The following is an 18,267-nucleotide window of genomic DNA, read 5'->3' on the forward strand; positions in this document are numbered from 1 at the left end:
ATTCTCAGCGCGCGCGTTAGTTTACCGTCGACTTTCCTCTGTGCGATTTCTCCTTGTAAGTTGCCAAACATCAAGCGAGCACCGCATGACCTTCGCGCGGACGACGAGTTTCATGAGTATGTTGTGTTGACGAAAACTCCTTTATGCGATCGATCGGACTTCCTTGCGTTAAACGGGTAGTGTCTAACCTTCGATTGACCGACGATATCTTGTACACGCGTTATTTGCCTCCGGTTTTCATTACGCGATTTGTCTTTGTCGACTTTACCGAAGATTAAGTGGATTTTTCCGACTTTCGCAGGAACAACGGATTCCCCACGCGCGCGCGCCCGATTAATACGAGTTGTCTTCGCGCGATTGTTAAGCTCCCATACATAGATATCACCCGACCTTACATAACCGCCCATGATCTACGAAAGTATCCGCACATCGATCCGCACATTACAGCACCCGCTCAGTCGTCATCAAACTAAGTCGAAGTCGCGTCACGGTGCGCCGCTCGCGCCCCTACCAGGATAGATTAGGCAGACCATCGCGAGCAATTGACCTTGGGCTGACCTGGTGAAATAAATTAATTTAATAAACTCGAGTCCTTATTAACCCATTGTTATTATTAACTCTGCCCGTTCGATTACCTCATCCCCCGTAGCTTTCGTGGTCGGTCCTGAGATAAACGAACGCGTTTGCATGAGCTAATTGTTATTTCGACAATCGTTATCGTAAATCACGCAACCGGTCGAGCGGGATCTTCTCCTACCTATTGGATGGTCGACGAGGCGTCCTAAGACGCCATTCCGATATACCCGATGCTGAGATAGGAATCCCGTGCCCCGAACATCACTGACTAACCGTCGAGCTGCAGCCGTGGGTGGCTAAAATCAACCGTTGTTCCCCTTTCCCCCGATTGACTCTCTCTTTCGAACGAGTCAGTTTAGGACTGCGCGCTCCCTCTTTTCTCTCATCCCTTGTAGGTGATTGCACGAGGTCAGCGTACGACGACTGCGGCGGAAGGAGACAACGGGGGAACCACCCGACAACCATAGCGACCAGGACCCTACAGCCGATGCTGCAGCGCTACCTGTCCTCCTAATGCGAGGACACAGTAGCTGGCGCTCAACTAAAAATAAAGGCTGCATACATCGACTGATTGTGCCGCTGGCGGCGGTCGAGGCCGGAAGAATTGACCACTACTCGTTTTCCCCTCCCCCCTCCCTTGTCGCAGTATCATCAACAATTGTTTCATTATTAATATTTACATTATCACTTTCATTTGTCTTATTTTATCGTGGTAATGATTGATCTAATATTGTATTAATAAAATTTTCATTCTTAAATATTTAAAAAATTGAGGTCCATTGAATATTTCTTTCTTCAATTAAACTTCAGTCAATCAAAAATAGTGAATTGCTCTACTAACAAGGAAACCCTGACCTCACTGATTTCAATAATCTTTTGATATGTTATAGTTCATGATAAAATAAGACAAATGTGTTTTTTTTATCGTCGGAAAAACATTTGAAGTAGTTTATTCTACTCAACTGTTATTTTTTCAAAGAGTGACCACAAATATTGCTGGTTTTTCAGAATTTTATAGAATCATAAAAAAAAATCGTAAAAATATTTTGAATGTATCTTCATACTCGTCATAAAAAATAAAAAAAAGTCATAATTTTTTATTTTTCAAAAATTTGTAACAACTACCCCTTTTTAAGGAGTGAAAACCAGCATTAACGTTAAAAATTTTCAAATTATGAAACTTTTATTTTTCATGTAATAGCTACTAAATATGATAACTGCTATCTCTCTGTACTCCTCTCAGTGAACAGGGGATTGCACAGTCTGTCCCTAAGCGCTACTGGGGCTGAATTAATTTTCGTAATATAAAAAAAATTGAATATATTATCAAATATAAAAAATAGAACAATAATTGCTTGATTAAAAAAATTAGAAGAAAACTGTAACAGTATATTCATTGGCCTTGATAAAAACAATTCTCTGGATGTAGAACCTCTAATCAGTGTGTAAGGGAAAGATGTAGTAAAAAATCATGAAAATTGAAAAAAATAACACTTTTTTGATAGAATTTTTAAGGTGCAGTGTCTCAATCATTTCTAGAGTTTTTTTTCAATCTACCCCATTTATAGGGGTTTAATCATCCCGATAAGAAAGCTATACATTCAATTTCTTTAAAAATTAGAAAAAGAATCAATTTTTTTAATATCCTTTTTTTCATAATAACTTTTGATTAGTTATTGATTATACGAGTAGATGATTTTTTCCACCAAGAGGATTGCATTTTCATCAAGGTGAATAAATGATGCTATGAATATATATTTTCTATTTTATTAAAGTTTTTTTGTAATTTTTAAAGACATTGAATATATACACCTATTCAAAGGGATGATTATTAGAGAGAGATAATAGCTGTCATGTCTAGTAGATATTACATGAAGAATAAAATTTTTTTTAATTTTCAAAATTGTTAATGTTATTGCGGTTTTTCACCCCTTATAAAGGGGTAGTTTTTGCAAATTTTGGAAAAATAAAAAATTATTACTTTTTTTATTTTTTATGACGAGTATGCAGCAGATACCTTTAAAATATTTTTACGTTTTTTTTTAAGGATTCTGTAAAATACTTCTCTTCTCTAATAAATTATATATAAAATAGTGGTTATATAAGTAATCCATCATGTGCTCTGGAAATCAGTTATCGAAAGATAGTTAAAAGGCAAAGACAACGAAAAATTCTGTTTTTAAAGAGTCTTTGCCTAAACATGATTGTAAACACCACTCAATCAAAAAGAAGAAGAAACGCTAAAACCGTGAAAAATTAAGATACATATTCGCATCTTGCCGTAATTTTGAAAATGGAAGAATTACTTAGTATACAAACAGCGATGATCTTCTATGAGTCTGTAGCTCAATATAAAATTTATACATACCAGCCTTACACCTCAAAACTTTCATAATAGCGATGAAATCAGAACATCAATCCAATATCAAGATTTATATTTCTTACTATCAAAAAGTTCTCTATATATTGTAGGAAAATTTCGAAAAGACGATGGTACTGCTGTAACTAGTAGAAAGTTTATAAATAATATTAAATGTTATTCGTTTAAAGATATTTATTATGAAATTAATTAATTAAGATAGATAGGCGTAAACATGTTGGAATAACAAATACTAGAAAAGGTTTGATTCAATCAGAATCAGAGTAGGTTTCTTGAAAATGTTGAATGGCTTGATATTACAAAAACTTGAAATATAACAGATTAAAATAACAACTTTGATATATCATTACCACACTCAACAATTTTAAGTTTTGTTGAAGATAATCAAAAATTTCTCGTGATCATAAAACATGAATTTATTTTAACTCGATCGAAAAATAATTTCAATACAAGTTTATAATCCCTAGTTAGAGTTAATAATAAAGATAAATATGAGTCTCTTGAATAAGAACTTATACGAATTGAGTAGTTGATGCCTTACGTAATTATGTTAAACAGATATAAGGTATAGTTAATCGATTTTATTAAAAAGATGTACATATTTTCGTGGGTTTTCGATCATGGTAGATTTATAAGTATCGAAAATTATCGCAAACATATTAGGATGGTAAAACTATCAAATCAATTAGAAAATCCGAGGTTTATCATACTAGATTTTCAGACTAAACGCAAGTCTGAAGAAACGGAAAATCCTAGCAATTACGATCATTGTAATGTGACCAATGTTAGAGTTTTTCTCAATTCTAAGCAATATCCATATGGTAATTTAAATTTTGACATTGATAATAACCACAAAGTCTTACCAAATGTATTTACAACTATAATACGTCTACTATAACAAAGATTGTATGTTCAAGACACTTTCAGATAGAAAACAATTTAAAACTCAACCCATGCACTTCAATCTTTATACAGTGTTCAAAGCAAAACGAGATACTGAAACAAGCTCCAGCTGATATATCTCTAGAGCTTGAAACGAAAGATAATATACCATAGGCAAGCTGTATATTGTCTGATTTTACATAATTATAGAATTAAGTACAATCCTATTAGTGATAATGTTTTAAAAATTGAATGTTGAAGGTAAATATGTTAAATATGTTAAAATCTTTTCTTCATCTTGAAAACATCATTATTTCGGCTTTCTCAAACTATAAATAGAACCTGCTTAGCTTATTGTAATCATTTTTCATCAGCATGAAGAAGAGTAATAGTGTTCCATATATTCGTCTTTCACAAACCATGAAAACCAATAGCAACGATAAAAAAGTAAATCATCGCAGTGGAAATTTTACACTGAAAAGTATTTAAGCAGCACCAAACCTATACTAAATCAGGTTATAATAAATTTTAAATAAATTCACATACAATATTGTATAGACGAATCACCTATGAATAAATAATTTTTTTTAATTACGTCAATAATGTTTTAATACACCGCACATTTTGTTATCAACATTCATTTATGGAACTAATCGGGGATATAGAAGGGAAGATAGAACTGGTCGGTAAGCGAACACCGGATCAATAACTATGTCGGTAAGCAGATCCATTACGTTGCTAAGCAAGTAGACTAATAACTCTATCAGTAAATAGAACACAACCCCTATCAAGTCGGTAAACAAACACCTTTAACACATCGATAACTTAGTCGGGAATATACCAGCATATCATGCCCGTAATATTACCATTGATACTGATTCAGATGGTAAATTACTTGATCGGTAAATTGTACCAGAATTCTCATAGCCTATTCTACTATTGCTTACATCGGTGATGGCATTTCGAATAATTCGTTTGCCATTTTTCAAAAGAAACCTTACGATTTCTCCGTCATCAAGAGTGATTTTATTGTGTACATGTAAAAACGAATGAGTACACCTCTTTATAATTTGAAAATTTTGGCTGCAAAGGAAAACTCGTTAATTGACTCTTGAAGAAGCTATTATTGGTATATGAAAAAAGCGATCATTAATGTATGAAAATTAGCTTACTGGTATCACAGACGGTTGGTCAATAGGGAGGTAACTGGTACAGCTATGCCACTACGATATGATATATATATATATAGCAAGTGCGCTTGACGAATATGTGTTCAGCGAGCTGGAAAAGAAGTACAGGAGGCAAATCGCAGTTCATAGTAGGTATGCACTCAATTTGGGCACTGGCTACGTCTTTTATAGCACGGCTATAACCGACGTCATGCGCGACTGTTCGTTATACCATGAAACGATGATATTAATAAAATGATAGGAATAAATAAATTAGATTTATATTCAAATTATAATTTATTATCTATCTAATAAAAATGCAAATACTAATGCAAATCTCGATAGGCACACAATAATATTTCAAATTGCGAGTAGGTTAGGCTACAGTGTAGCGTCTAACCTGTAATTTACCCGGTCAAGCGGTCGGTTGTTTTCGAGAGGTAGTCCGTTGCGACCGCACCGTATTGCCGGCTACTCAAGCCAGAATAACGATCGGGGCGTGCGACATGGCACCTCTATTTTATATATGCGCGCGATTAGTGTACGAGGTCTATCCGGAAAGTATCGGGCCTACCTTTATATTTTCATGCTAGCGTTATTCTTTATCATCTGGTGGGTGGCATCCTTCAAAGTAATCCCCACTTGATTGAATAACACGGTTCAATCGATGTTTCCACTTTTCAAAACAGTCCTGGAACTCACTTTTAGGGATAGCCTTAAGTACACTCGTCGCATTGTTTTCAACCGTTGTTTTGTCATCGAATCGGTGTCCTTTGAGTGGTTTTTTTAGTTTTGGAAACAGCCAAAAGTCACAAGGGGCTATGTCGGGACTGTATGGAGGTTGTCGAAGCAATGCGATATTGTGTTTGCTCAAAAATTGCTGCACAAGATTGGATGAATGCGCTGGCGCATTATCGTGATGGAGAAGCCAGTCACCACTTTCCCAAAAGTGCGGCCGTTTTCTTCTTACTGCATCACGCAAACGTTTCAAAATTTGAACGTAATATTCTTTGTTGATTGTTTGACCTGTTGGTGCATATTTGTGATGTACAACACCTTCACAATCGAAAAAAACAATCAACATTGACTTAACATTGCTCCGACTTTGACGTGCTTTTTTTGGTCTTGGCGATTCAGAATGCTTCCAGTGTGAAGATTGTTGTTTTGTTTCAGGATCATAACCATAAAACCATGATTCATCACCTGTAATAACTTTTCTAAGCACATTATCATCATTATTGACCATTTCCAGATTGTCCAGAGCTTTCTAAGCGAATGTTCTTCTGCTCTGCTGTGAGCTATTTTGAGATGAATTTCGCACACACGCGTTTCATTCCTAAATTTTCGGTTAAAATTTCTGAAATGATAGTTTTTGGTATCCCAAGGTCTTCTTCTAGTTCTCGCACAGTCATACGACGATCTTGTTCGATTGCAAGTCGCACCCGCTCAGTATTATCTGCGGTTTTTGTCGTCGAAAGAGAATCACTATCGACAGAAGTGCGACCATCCTTGAACCGTTTATATCACTCTTTTATTCCTGTTTTCCTCATACACTCGCTTCCGAAGGTCTTTTACACCATTTCAATAGTTTCCGAACTCGTTTTTCCGAGTTGAAAGCAAAATTTGATGCAAATTCGTTGGTCTTGTTTTTCAGTCATTTTTGACAATATCAAAATCCGACGAACGCGAAAAAGGCACTGTAAACAAAGACATGCTGCGCATGAACTATTAGGCTTTACTGTTGACGTTTCTGTCCGGTAGAGGTTGCTCAAACACTATGGCGCGAAGATATAAACGTAGGCCCGATACTTTCCGGACAGACCTCGTATATAGTTTAGGTAAATAAATTGTGTTCTCTTTTAAGTAAAGTGCAGTTTTATGTGTATATTTTATTTGGCACTTTCTTTACCTTTAATATCATTTCATGTTTTTAAGTCCAACGTCTAGCAGAATCTTCACAACTAGAGTACTTTTGAACACTCTGAGCCACCCATAAATAAATATTGCTAACAGCAAACGGGAAAATTGAATTAGTCACGGCTCTTAATCAGCTTTCTAGTTACAAATTTTTTGTTTGATGAAAGTTTGTTTCAATTTTTTATGACCTTTTTAGAAATTTAGGTAGGAACGAAAAAAAATATTTAATAAAAACAAAATTCACCTATTCGAAATATAATTTTCTTTTCATTTGTTTTAATTTGTAAAGTCCATATATAAGAACAATAAGAAATTTAAATTACTCAAATGATGATCGAGCACGAGAATGAATTTAGGGAAAGTATTTGTAAGAATCTCCAATTTGCATAGACTATTTATTAATTTAGTAAATTTTCAATTCAGTATATGTTATTTCTATTAATATATTATCTGTTTCAGCTGCTGATAAAGTGATTAAAATCTGGGGATCTTATGATGGCAAATTTGAAAAAACTATTGCTGGTCATAAACTTGGAATATCAGATGTTGCTTGGTCGAGTGACAGTAGACTTTTAGTATCTGCATCAGATGATAAAACATTAAAAATTTTGGAATTAAGTTCGGTAAAGAAACAAATTTTTATTCATACACACATACACAAACATAGATTAATTCACTATCAAAATTTTTTATTGATTTTCAATAATCGTAATTATAAATATTTTCTATGTTGGTAATATTTTCGATATTTTTTAATATGCAATTTGTAAGACTTTATTTCAATACAAAGGAATGACTAGCATAATTAAAAACATAATCCTCCTAGTGATTAATGATTGAAAATTGTCGACAATTTGGAGTCTACCAATGGTGATAAATATATTATACCAATAAATGAATGTCACTTCAATGTTTCGCTGAACTAATTGTCTGTATTTTTAGCGAAAGAAGTTAATATAAATACATATAAATATAAATAATTTTTATAATTTTTTTATAATATAAACTACATTATCAAAATTTTATTATGAAGATGTAGTTTATACTTGTAGCGAACTGGAACGTTTTATTATTGAGTTGATAAAGAATATTCTACGCCCCGACGCGAGGCAACCGCCGCTTCGATTACTGTTGACTGCAGTTACACTGCACTCTTGCAGAGTTCGCGACAAAGCGCTGCCAAGCGCGAGGACTAGATTCAGGCAAGGAAAACTAAATAAGCTTTGAATACTGTTATTTGTAATTAGAATGCACACACATAGCATGAATTTATTGACCCCAATAATCTACATGTCCCTGTGTATAATTAAGCTGAGAGATTTTCTGGTGCACTTATTTCATAACACTTCCGCGTCACACGATTCAACGGAAATTCGAACGAGAGCATAAATTTTTTCTCGTGGATTACATTTCACGCTTCGTCCACAAATCAAATTCCAGCTTACTTGGTGTTTGCGACGTGATGCTGTAGCCAGCAACGTCAAAAGGGCTTCGCGCTGACACTCAACTGTTGCACCTCACCGGGATCCCTTGATGCGGGCGATACGCTGCTACAGTACCGCCCTTGCTACGCCTTCGCGTTCCGCACGGTTGATGGGCAGCTATCCTGAGCCTATACTCGCCCACAAAAATGATGGAAACGGTGTCGGCGGTAACAGCTATTCCACTTAGCAATTGGTCAGTTTTCACAAAATCAAAAAAATCAGAAAAATTTCTCATATATTCCTTAGACAATTATAAGAATATTTTATTTTCAGTAATTTTTCTTGTATGTACATTGCTGCCAAGAAAAAAAAACAAATATCAAAGTAGTATTGTCTATCACAATTTTTTCTTCAAAAACTATACGGTGATAGCAAAATTATCTAGGAATAAAATATCGTTATTACTATGTGACGGGGCCCTGGCTAGAATAGCCGACCCTGTCTGGCTCGCTCTCTCTCTCTCTCTCTCGCAGCCTCGCTCCTTCGCTCCTTCGCTGTTGCTCTGGCGAGCGTTTGAAATTACGAACCGATACCGATGCTCGCACCGCTTTATTTCAGGACCAATACCTGAGCCGGGCATCGTCATTAGGAGCCAATTGAGAGCGAGAGCGACTGCGGCAAGAAGAAGAGAGAGAGAAGGACGCGTCGCGAGTAGAGAGTAAGCGAGCGCGAGTGACCCGCGGCGATCCGCCCGCGAGAGTGAAGCCGCCGGCGTCGCTCGAGCCGACGCGCGAACGATTAGAGAAAAGAGTTCGAGTCGAGATTCAAAGTTAGACGGATCATTTGACGGTCGAGCGTGCGCACGTGAAAGAAAACAACTCAGACAAAGAAGCAGAGGACGATTAGCAGTTAGCAGTAAGGAGAGAAGACTTCCAACGACGATAGCATCGAGGAATCCACCTCCGAGCCTGCCACGAGCCTGCCTGCAGTCCAGCAGTATTTCCTGCCTGCGGTGGAATTACCAGCAACTACTAGCAACAGTTCCTGCCAGCAACTACCAGCAACAGTTCCTGCCAGCAACTACCAGCAACAGTTTCTGCAGCGGCATCAGCGGCGATTCCTGCCAGCAGCCCCCCCAGGTCAGGTCGTGTCTCTCTCTCTCTCTCTCTATCTCCCTATCTCTTTCTCTCTACATTCGCGAGTGCGCGACGCGTCGGCGAAGTAATCGCGATCTTCCGTGAGCACGGCGAATTCCATAATTGTAACGAGTCCCTGCTTTGTATTCTCTCAAATCATTGTAATGTGCCCCCGTGCGATTGTCCGCACAGGTACGCGGCGTTGAGAACGACGCGTGAATTCGCGTCGTCTCTCTTTATTGTTAAGTCGAGAATAAATATTGTTAACGGTTATCGCGAGTGATTATTGTGTGCGCCTTACATTCCTTTCCTCTCAAGCCAAAGCTCAAAATGCTAATTTAGTGACGAGGCCCATCGTCATCGTTCAGAGGAGCGAAAGAGCCTCCCTTACCTTCCCCTTTAAAAATAATTTGTGATACGACGCTTGGGCACGGGCCTTTGCATTGCTCGTGGGAATTACCATTCCCCATAACGCTATAGATTTTTAATCAGTGTCACAACTATTTAAAGAATATATGAGAATTTTTTCGGATCTTTTTAGCAAATTTTGAATTTTGAAAAAACTTACCAATTGCATAAATAAAAAAATTTCTTATAATCCTTCGACAAAATTCCAGTGTATTTTTTACATAAATCTAAAAAATTATACGTTCGAGGCCCCATTTTGGATACTCTCAGGTTAAAAATCGATCCAGAAAATAGATTCAAGAATGGACCATGTCCTTGGATAATCAAAATATACAAAACCATCTACAATACCTAGAGCTGTGTATCGATGGTCACAAGCTCTGACGAGCTTCATGCTTCCACAACTGGCTATTGAATAACTACATAGCTAGAGACTTCGAACCCATCACACAAAGCGAAAATGCAACAGTAGGAAGAGCATCACGGAGATCAGTGCTAATAGCATCAATTTCAGAAATTTCAGTGAACGAAAAATTAAAGGAGCATTCGTTACAGCTATTACTGGACGACGCGGAAGTATTAAAAGTTAATCAGTAATCCAACAGAAGTAATAACAGCAGCAATGCGAGCGACAACATCACAGTAATAATCAAAAAAAGAGACAAATTTCAACTGCCAGTACTATTCGCTATCATAATACATGACCTGATCTTTCGCAGGTGCGAATACAAGAAGTTACGACAACTATTCACATAAATAAATGGAAATATAGCAGAAATAACGCAATTAACATCAACATTCTGCACTACAACAGACATAATGAATAATAAACTAGATAACTTAGACAATAGATTGAAAACGGCCGAAGACGAAATAGACAAACGATCCCTCGAATCCGACATACGATACGTAGACCAAACAAATTCCACACGGTGGTAGGTGATATTCTACCATAAGTCATCTGCCAGTACGACATGCGATTGCTACAAAACACGCTAGCCGTACCACATCGATTACCCGCGAAGACGACCACACGAGACGCATCCATACTTCCGTCTTTTCAAGGGGACAAGCGAGCCGACAGCAAATGTCTTCCGACTTAATGCTGAAGCTGCGACACAGACCAGAGCACATTGAGACTTGTCTGACCAGAACACTGTGGGCCAATGATCGACAAAGTACGACATAGGCCATATTGTAATGGAATGAAAATTAAAGTTCTCCATCGAAGGTTACGTCAGCGTGGACACGTTCCTATCTCGCCTAGATAACCTGCGAAAAAGCGCCAATCTATCCAAAAAGGAGATGCTGTTGTCTATGTCCCAGGTACTGACCAGTTCTGCTCTCATGTGTTTCGAAGCCGAAAAAGATATCTGGCTGACTCTTAACGAATTTATGGCGGACGCGTGTAAATGGTTTGGCATGTGCCTTCAACAACAGCAAAAGTTAGCACGAGAAATCCGAGATCGATTCCAAGAACCGAATGAGTCTGTTAACATGTTAGGACTGTTGAAGTAACTCCACTCACAGATGTTGCGAAATGACTCCACCCACCAACTTTGTTGTAAATTTCTGGGTCAAACAACTTTTCCGATTTTTCTAAAAATTTCAGATATACGTTGTCCTCAAATATTTCGCCGTGATAGTTTTAGGAAATTACATTCAATGTTTTGGGTCAAATAAGTGATTTTTCACGTCTTAATAAAGAATCTAATCCATTCCAGAAATTTTGATTTACGTATTCTTTTGATTCTTTTTTATATACTGTGATGGAGCATTTTTCTATGGCCTCCATGAGCATTATATTAAGCTATTTAATACATTTTTTAATGTTCTTTACTTTTTTAAGAGAATTTTTACAAGTAATACGTTTCGCATTAATGAGTATTCATGCCCATTCTTTTTCGTATATTTGCTTACCTTTTTAGAAATTTTTAAATGCAGAGTGATTAGTACCGGTGAATGATCAGACGTTAGATCTAAGCATGACGATGCCTTAAAGTATTTTTATCTATGTCTTTGGCTAAATTAATTAAATTAGGTAGTTTGCATTTTCCTGTTGACCAGTGGGTTGGTTACAACGTTGAAATTAGGATGCAGTTATTCTTTTGCATCGCTTCATATAGTTTTTACTTTTTTGCGTTAGAGCTTGTGATCCCATCATAAATGTTTTGCACACGGTGTGTTTTAAAAAATTTAAATCGGATTGAAAACCACTCTGGATTTTCGTGTTGAATACGATAGTAGGAACTTTCAGAAAAACGTTTCCACGCGAAATCGAAATCTAGGACTTGACCTTTTTTTTTACACATTTAACTGTTTTTTCATCGTTATATAGTATCTACACATATAGTGACGTTTGATAATTAAATAAAGAGGTAATGGAGGTTTATAAATAAATCATATAATAAATTATAATCTAAAATTAATTTGTTAACACTTTCTACAAATAAATAAAATAAATTTTACTCATTTATTTACAATAAATTAACAAGAATAATATGGAAAATTTTTCGAAATAAATTATACAATCAATTGTATAATTATAAACGGATTGTAAACGATAATAAACATATATTATTCACGCTTTTTAAATAAATAATAGTAACGAAAAACTGTAGCAAGTTACTCAGGATAGCTTATAAATGACTACTATTATAGTCACTTACAGTTTTCAATACACGATTTGCGAACTCAGGGTGCGTATTAGCAACTTTACGTTTTTTCCATGTTTTTATAAGGTCTTTTATAAGGAAGTAACATTTACATTTAAGTCTAAATAACTTTGACGAAATTTATTTATTGCATCAACATAATTAGGTTTTAATACATCTGAAAAACACGAATCTACTACTGATGGAAAGTCGGAAAAGTATTTCACGTATTTCAAACAATTTATATTGCAATTACTACGAAGAATATCTATTTTGTTTAATAGAGTCTTACACGAGTTTCCTGCAAAAGCTGGCTCGCCATAAGTGACTTCTTTAATAACATTGCAAGCTTGTACCCACTTCAAATTATCTTCTTCAAATTCTTTAGACATGTGATTATATAAAGTATTCACAACACCAATCATTAAATGCTATTCGGGAAGAGGAATTATACTAATAATCTCAATATCTTCTCCGAAAATTTTACTGTCTTTAAAAACCGGATAGTTTACACAATTTTCATATAACTTTGTATCATTTTTTTACCGTTTTTGCCATTTTTCATCCAAAGCTCGTAATTCTTGGAAATTTGAGCTATTGTTCTGTAATTTCCATAATCGTGTAACTTACTTTTTGATGCATTACACCATGGGCAAGGAAAATAATTCCTATTCCTATTAGGCACAATTCCTACTAATATGTTAATCATTTTCAAATCGGCGGCAATAGTACAATCGAGTTCATTTAGATTCAAAAGAGACCAAAACGTAGAAACATTAACATAGTTTTCTTGAAGTTCGTCTACTATTCCTAAAATCAGTAGTTTTTTTACACCGGAATCTTTGAATTTGTTTGGTGCTGTTCTATCGCTGTAATTGAAACGAGATCTTTTATTCAACTTCTCAACGAACGCCTGATTGTTACTTTGAATTGATAAACATATTTTTAAGAATCCTCCACCGCCATCTATACCGACTTTTAGATGCACTTCGTAATTTTCACGATGCTCATTCACATATTGACACTATGCAGATACATTATTACATAAAACAAAATCTTTTATTTCATTAGAAACTTTTTTATCAGTAGACTTTGTAAATGTCACCTTTTTTACGTGAAAAAGCGAATCAAGACGGTGACTTTGAGTACTTAATTTTTTTCTTAAATCTTTGTCAATTAACTTTCGTTTTTTTTGTAGCTGTACGTAGAGAAGAAGCTATACTGCAAGTTGTGTTAGCACTTAATCCCCATGGTTTATTTGGATTTTCAACATCATCATTTTTAATACCATCAATTTAAATAGTAGGAAAAGATTCTTTTTTGTTATTTGAATTTGAGGATAGCTTGAGAGGCTTACCGTGCTCTTGCGATAAGTTTATTACGTCACTTTTGCTTGACTCATTTGAAAGTGTAGATACCTTCTTACTTTTTAATAGCTCACTTATTAAATGTTCTTCAGTTTTAGAGGGCAATTCATTATTTATATAGTTTTTTACATTGTTATACTTTGTTATGCGGTTACACTCATGAGCTTTCCCTTTCTTCACTTCCGATAAACACTCAGTGCACTGCTTTAAATAAATACGGTTAATACGGTTTTGAGAATTAACTTGTGAAGACGAAACTTTTTTTGTTTTTTTTAAATTTGTCTTCTCTCGAAAAATTAGAAAGAGTACATTGATACTTACCCTGAGATGTTCTAGTATATTTAAGGGGACCAGAGGGTGTTTCGTAGTGAAAAATTAACACTTTGTTTATTGCCGCGTAGAAATCATTCTACTGAAGATATCGATGTAGGACTTTTTTCAGCTGAAAGTATTCTATATAAGCTTTCATTTTCTTTGTTATAAGTTCCAGAATAATCATTGTACACCTAATATGGACACAACAAAGACCAAGCTCTATTTTTCAAAAAATGGGGCTTTGCCACGCCTTTCTGAACGCCAGAGTGGACAAAAATCGTTTTGTGAGAGCTCATTTTTTTTGTTATGAACCGGACTACAGAATGAGCGGAGCACTTTTATAAAAAAGATAATTCTTCCTATTTTTTTGAGCCAATATATGAAATTTTAATTTTTCAAAAAAAATTTTTTTGCAAATTATCCTCAAAAAATAGGAAGAATTATCTTTTTTAGAAAAGTGCTCCGCTCATTCTGTAGTCCGGTTCATAACAAAAAAAATGAGCTCTCACAAAACGATTTTTGTCCACTCTGGCGTTCAGAAAGGCGTGGCAAAGCCCCATTTTTTGAAAAATAGAGCTTGGTCTTTGTTGTGTCCATATTAGGTGTACAATGATTATTCTGGAACTTATAACAAAGAAAATGAAAGCTTATATAGAATACTTTCAGCTGAAAAAAGTCCTACATCGATATCTTCAGTAGAATGATTTCTACGCGGCAATAAACAAAGTGTTAATTTTTCACTACGAAACACCCTCTGGTCCCCTTAAGAGGATTAGTATACGAGGTGTGATCAAAAAGTAAGGTGAATTTTGAAATTTAGCGGACTACGTCCGTTCGATCTTCGACTTTTTTATTTGGTTATGTCGGTACACTCGTCTAGAACATACGTTCCAAATTTCAGCTTTGTAGTATGTTTGGTTTGTTTGTGAGAGGCATCAAGGTTAGAAGTGTTTTGCGTGCTCCACGATTTGCTGCTGTCTAAAAACATGGATCAAAGAGTTTGCATTAAATTTTGTGTGAAAAATGGAATCAAATGTTCCAAAACACTTGAAATGCTGAAAGTAGCATACGGTGAGTCTACTTTAAGCCAAAAAAATGTTTACAAGTGGTATAAACTCTTCCAAGAAGGCCGAGAAGACACCGACGACGAACCTCGTTCTGGACGCCCCAGCACATCAACAACTGATGAGAATGTTGAAGAAGTGAAGAAAATAGTGTTGGGAAATCGTCGAATTACCATTAGAGAAATTGCTGATGATATTGGCATCTCATTTGGTTCGTGCCAATCAATTTTGACGAGTGTTTTAGACATGAGACGTGTGTCAGCGAAGTTTGTTCCGAAATTGCTCAATTTCAACCAAAAGAAACGTCGCATGAGCATCGTCCAAGAGCTACTGAATGACGTCAACGATGATCCAGATTTACTCAACAGGGTTATAACAGGTGACGGAACATGGGTATACGGTTATGACGTTGAGACTAAGACTCAATCGTCCCAGTGGAGGCATTCTGGATCACCAAGACCAAAAAAAGCACGCCAAGTTCGATCAAATGTAAAGGTTTTGCTTACAGTTTTCTTTGACTGCAGGGGCGTGGTGCATCATGAGTTCTTGCCACAGGGTAGAACAGTAAATAAGGAATATTACCTGCAAGTTATGCGCAATTTGTGCGAAGCAATCCGCCAGAAACATCCGAATTTGTGGAAAAATAAAAATTGGCTTTTGCACCATGATAACGCCCTTGCTCACATATCGTTGCTTGTGCGCCAATATTTGGACAAAAACAACACAGTAATGGTGCCGCAGCCATCGTATTCCCGAGACCTGGTTCCCTGTAACTTTATCCTGTTTCTAAAATTGAAGAGGCCCATGAAAGGACGGCGTTTTGCCACGATTCAGGAGATAAAGACGGCATCGAAGGATGAACTAAACAAGATCACAAAAAATGATTTTTTGAAATGCTTTGAGGATTGGAAAAAGCGTTGGCACAAGTGCATTATATCCGAGGGGGATTACTTTGAAGGAGATAAAATAAAAATTGATGAATAAATAAATATTTTATGAGAAAAATAAAAATTCACCTTACTTTTTGATCACACCTCGTACATTGAGTAATTCGGAAAAAAATATTAACATTTTACTTCTTTATTTCTCGATAAAAGTTAATTCTACATGTACTACATAAAGCAGTTGGCAAACGAACATCATTCGAATCGTAATCTGTATAACTTTGAATCAAACTTTTAAGCTTAGGCCCTATACTTGTCATATTTTTTTCTTTTGTTGACACAATAAACATATTTTTGTGCGATTTTCATCGTGAGAGTACGCATGATCTTTTGAATGTAGAGCCACTTTTCATTCTTGTTCTTTCTTAAAAAAATCACGAGGAAAATGCGTCGCCGACATCCAGTATTTTCATTGGTTGAGATATGAAATATTATTTTTATTGATTAATTGCTATATTGAAAAACAATTATATGTGATTTCAATTACATTATGCATAGACGTATATTCTTACTCGTGAAAAAACGTAATAATCCAGTTCCAAAACTGAAAATATGTAGAAATCTTAACCTAACTTTTAGATGAGATACGCGTACATGTATGTATGCACTACTGATTCAATATGGTTAAGCAAACCGTTTTTATTTTTACTTAATAGGAAATAGGAATAAGGATAATGTTTTAATTTATTTAGTCTGTAGAAAATAATTTATTTAAGAAAAAAGGGGCATAACAAGTGCGCGCAAAGCACGCTTGACAACACTAGTAGGTAAAAAACTCACCGAACTTTAATTTGAAAGATGGTATTGTTGCATATCGTACTTCTCAGTAAACGAAAAATGAAATAGCACTGATAACTAATATATCGTAATAATATTTAATAGAAGTTTTCTCTGCGAGTTAAACCTATGTGTATACGTATATACTCGTAAACACTTATCTTAAATAATATAGGTAAATACTTAAGAACGCGTGAAACGTAAGCAGAGAGAATAAGTCTGATCTAAGTAAATAGAAAATAATGTATGTAAAATGTGTTAAATGTGGTTGAAAGAGTGTAAAGCAATTTGCTATATTTTTTCAATACTTTGTTCTAAAGAAAAGAGTAAAATTATTTTATTTATTTGTAAAAAGTGTTAATAAATTAATTTTAGATTATAATTTATTATATAATTTATTTATAAACATCCATTACCTCTTTATTTAATTATCAAACGTCACTACATGTGTAGATACTATACAATGATGAAAAAGCAGTATAATGTGTAAAAAAAACGACCAAGTCCTAGATTTTGATTTCACGTGGAAACGTATTCTGAAAGTTCCTACTATCGTATTCAACAAGAAAATCCAGAGTGTTTTTCAATTTGATTTAAATTTTTTATAACACACCATGCTAGCTTTATATCTGTAGAAAAAACGTCTCATGGAGGTCCGTAATAGGATTCTGAATTCAGTTTGTGATTGATTGAGTTATTGCGTTGACATTTGTTATTATATACGAGGTGTGTTCAAAAAATAAGGTGATTTCAAATTTCACGGGCAACGTACTATCGATTATCGATTTTATTGTTTTGTTATGTTGGTACACTCTTCCCAAACATCTATACCAAGTTTCAAGTGTATAGCATTTTTTGTTTGGTTGTGAGAGGCATAAAGGTTTTAAGTGTTTTGCGTGCTCGGCGATTTCTTGCTATCGAAAAATATGGATCAAAGGATTTGCATCAAATTTTGTATAAAAAATAAAATAAAGTGCTCCGAAATATTTGAAATGTTGACGGTGGCATACGGTGAAACTGTTCTGAGTAAAAAAAATGTTTACAAGTGGTACAAACTTTTCCAAGATGGTCGGGAAGATGCCAATGACGAGCCTCGCTCTGGACGCCCAAGCACGTCAACAACTGATGAAAACATTCAAGCATTGAAGAAAATTGTTCTGGAAAATCGTCGAATCACTATCAGAGAAGTTGCTGGGGATATCGCTTCGTATATCGCTTGGCTCGTGCCATGAAATTTTTTCTAATGTTTTGGGC

General features: G+C 35.3%; 1 protein-coding gene across 1 annotated transcript in view; it reads left to right on the forward strand.

Moving 5' to 3' along the window:
* LOC131663399 (protein will die slowly) overlaps positions 1-18,267 on the forward strand; it is a 128,638-nt gene that overhangs the window by 65,500 nt on the left and 44,871 nt on the right. The window contains exon 3 of the mRNA XM_058933791.1: positions 7,384-7,547. Coding sequence (XP_058789774.1) covers positions 7,384-7,547 — 164 coding nt within the window. The remainder of the gene's footprint in view (positions 1-7,383; positions 7,548-18,267) is intronic.

Source organism: Phymastichus coffea, unplaced genomic scaffold, assembly GCF_024137745.1.
Source record: "Phymastichus coffea isolate CEN01 unplaced genomic scaffold, Cenicafe_Pcof_1.1 PCOF00035, whole genome shotgun sequence".
Taxonomy (NCBI): domain Eukaryota; kingdom Metazoa; phylum Arthropoda; class Insecta; order Hymenoptera; family Eulophidae; genus Phymastichus; species Phymastichus coffea.